The sequence below is a fragment of the Anneissia japonica genome, unplaced genomic scaffold (genome assembly GCF_011630105.1).
Source record: "Anneissia japonica isolate Jap-2015-1 unplaced genomic scaffold, ASM1163010v1 scaffold1203_len951721_cov167, whole genome shotgun sequence".
In the NCBI taxonomy this organism is placed as follows: domain Eukaryota; kingdom Metazoa; phylum Echinodermata; class Crinoidea; order Comatulida; family Comatulidae; genus Anneissia; species Anneissia japonica.
In genome coordinates this window covers 510697-514393 of record NW_022722325.1, presented here as the reverse complement: position 1 = coordinate 514393, position 3697 = coordinate 510697, and the positions used below count along the sequence as shown (strand labels likewise).

Genomic DNA, 3697 nt, shown 5'->3' with positions numbered 1-3697 from the left:
GCAAGCAGCATTTTATTTTCGAATTAAATTACGCGTAGGCCTACCACAACCATTGTGCCGAGCCATGAGAGCAACCACACGCTCTGAACCCTCTTATTCTTTGCACTAGAGGGAGAATATGAGACAAAAATGGAACTATGTTTATGTGGCAAACCTTACGGTCACGTGTGCACCTCCCTGTGTGAACCTAGCGTTAAGAGTTACAGTGGGCGTAGAATTTAAACCCGAGAGCGCACTCAATCGCATATTACTTTTCTTTAGTGCGATCTGAATATTTGTATCATTATTGTTTCTCTCTTTTCCTTCGAAGTCATCACGCATCATTGCCATCATTCACATTATCGCCTTTAGGCCTACGTCTGAAGGCTCGCGCGTCTTATATTTTGATCAACGGAATGCTGGAGGCTAAGTCATAACTCTTCAATTTTCTCGTTGACATTAATGCAATAACACATTGAAGGAAATAGGCCTATTTAGAAAGCCTCTAATTGACGGTCTGTATTACCCATAGACACCAGTTACCTGGTTCCACTTTGTACCTGTAATCAATACAACATTACAAGTGATTTTACAATTAGTACTTTCGTACTTTATTGTGGACTCTGATTGGTCAGTTTGTAGCAGAACATGCGCACTGATTTCCATACACACTACCGGTTGATTGCTCTGAAATGCTACGTTCGGAAGATCAACTGTTATTAGCCTTTGCAGAGTCACTGCAAGAAGCCGACTTACTACCGCTTAGCTCAAGAGAGGAGCGTTTTAACTTGCTGTTTGGTGTCTAATCGGGAAACACATTCGACTGATTGACTGATAAAAATTCATTGAGCTTTTACCATGCCAAGTAAGTCAACTTTTTTTTACTTTAATAAAAATTACTATTAGGTCTTATAAAATAATATAATAATAATAAATCAGGAAAATTTCTAATTCATAGAGACTTAATACATTCATGTTATTCTCTTCATTACTACTGTAATCATCAGCATCATCATCATCATCAACATCATCATCATCATCATCATCACCACCACCATCATCATCGTCGTCGTCGTCGTCGTCGTCGTCAACAGCATCACCTTTAATCATTTTCGAGAAAAAAAATAATCATGTGACTACGCGTAGTAGCGTAAACATAGAGGAATGAGGCCTTTGGTCAATGCTTGTTTTAGCCTACCAACCTGGGGGTGGGACTGCGTATGGGGCCGATTGGATGCGGGGAAACCCCAGTCCACTCTGGCGTTAATTTACTTGAAGGGCGTATATGTATGCTTTATATTACATTCTGCTCATTAAGTGGCCTCGCTCGGCCGAAGTGGGGTCCACGGCCTTGACAAAAAAGCCGAATAATATCCCGGGCCCGTTAGGTAATGGCTTCCTCCATGGCTTAGCCAGCGAGAGTTCAAATTGTGTAAAGAAATAATTCATGTGTTTATCGCGTGTTACAGATACCAGAACGTAAACTTTCTAGTTCTCTTAAATTATATTTATAGCCGGTCAAACTCTTGAATGTATTAGTTGTTTTTGAAGGTTTGTTGTCCTTTATTTATTATGCCATTAAAATGTTAGGTTACTGCTTTGGTGGTCAGCATGTACCCAGTGAAGATACTCAAGAAATGACATTTGGCTGCTGCTTGGTAGGGGTACCCCTTTCGCTCCATTCTGGGTACAATGACTTCGTAACTCTATTGTTTTTACGGTGATTTTGCGTGTTTCCTAAAAAATAAATCACATCCCCCAGGTAACCTGTCGATCAATTAATTTCCTTATTGGTAACTTTTTAAACAATTGTATGTAAATGTTTTTTAGTGGATTTTAGCAAGAGGTAAATTATTTACTCAGGTGGTGCCTATTTAATGATAAATGTAAAAATAGTCGATTATTGCTAACGATCCCAACTGTCTAATGAATTATCATAATTATTATTAAATACTTTAATAATCTATTTTTCTTTTGATGAAGTATCAAAAATTTTGTATAAAAACGGATTTTGTTTTGTAATATCAAACCCTGCTAAATCTTAGAGCTAGTGCATAGACTGCAGTCTACTGTAGCATTATATTGAATCAACAACAAGTTCGGTACATGATCTACGTGCCTACTACCTTTTTTTTGTTCGCACATGCTCTAATCAATCCTCCTTCATACTATGTCTTAAATATTACATACAATTTGCTTGACTCTTAATAGTTTGTTTATTTGTTTGTTTGTTTGTTTTTGTTTTTGTTTTTTTGCGAATAAACACAGAGTTTTATAACTACAGTAAATCATATATTTTCGGATAATAATTTTTGGAACATTTCCACAAAAACTGATTCACAATCGATTGCGATTTTAAAGAAAGGCCAAAGTGTGTCTTTAACAACTAATACAGTACACATATCCTTGTATTTAAATACAAGGATATGTGTATTTTATCAACTAATACAGTACACATATCCTTGTATTTAAATACAAAGATATGTGTACTGTATCAACTAATACAGTACACATATCCTTGTATTTAAATAATTGGTGCTTTCTCAATTAATGTAATAATGAATTATTGTTTAAAAAGTCGAGATTTTCGTATTTGTAACACGGATAGATAAAAGGTACTCAATTCAAAGTTGTTTAGTCTGAAATGTTTCCTATCTAAGTTTACCTCGTTTGTTTTACAGTATCAATAATATTAGAAATAAATACAAGTATCTTCACCAACTCTGTTAAAATGTTTGTTTGAAGATTGCTAATGCCTATTTATATATACACGATGACCTTTGTGACGGAACAGGCCCGTAGAACATACTGTACATTAATACTGTACCGTACTGTGAACTACGGTACTGTGTTAACACGTTAAGACGTCATGTGTACTTTAATTCGGTTGAAAAGGCAATAACACATGGTAGGCCTAATACTCAGTAATCTAAGCTTAGCAAGGGTAAATCCACCAAATGTGTGCATTTTATCCGGGTTGTTTTATATATTTTGTTTTAGTTTCGGAAACTTGGGAGATAACCGTTTATTCCATCTCTTCCCCTACTTTGTGTATGTGAATCCACTGTGTCAATATTTATAACCGTTATCCAGCCTGTATCCTATGTGAATGTTCACTGGAATATTAATCTGCGCTTGCGCATTTCTGCATTTTGCGTCTCATGAAACGCGTTAAAGTATACCCAGTGGACACTTTCCCAACAGCACACGCTGAGTCCAAAAGCCGAAAAGCTCTTGCTTAATTTTGGCATTAACCTGCTACAGCGGATAAGAACGAAATTCACGTGTTATGTAAAAGCATACCCTAATAACTAATCATAAACCTATGTATATGCATGATTGGGCTATAATACCTTGTTAGAATATATTTTGTAGCAATTATTACCACAAATTTAATATATTATATATAGGCCTATATATGTATATATATTTAAAAAATATATATATATATATATAATAAATAAATATATATATATATATGTGTTATATATATATATATTTATTTTTTTCTACACAATCATTCAAGAACAACCAAACAAACCACATATTTCGGATAAGGCAATCAATTAATTTCCTCACCAAAAATGTAATTTATCTCATATATTTTAATATTTGTGGTAAACAATATGTCGGAGAAACAAAAAACACTCTCCGTATGAGAATGACACAACACAGATCAGCTATCAGAACATCTAAGCTTGATCAACCAGTAGCCGAA

At 35.0% G+C, this 3697-nt stretch overlaps 1 protein-coding gene across 1 annotated transcript in view; it reads left to right on the top strand.

Moving 5' to 3' along the window:
- The first annotated feature begins 690 nt into the window (after positions 1-690).
- The window catches only part of LOC117111855 (gonadotropin-releasing hormone receptor-like), a 15884-nt gene continuing 12877 nt past the window's right edge, over positions 691-3697 (top strand). The window contains exon 1 of the mRNA XM_033254867.1: positions 691-844. Coding sequence (XP_033110758.1) covers positions 838-844 — 7 coding nt within the window. The 5' untranslated portion in view covers positions 691-837. The remainder of the gene's footprint in view (positions 845-3697) is intronic.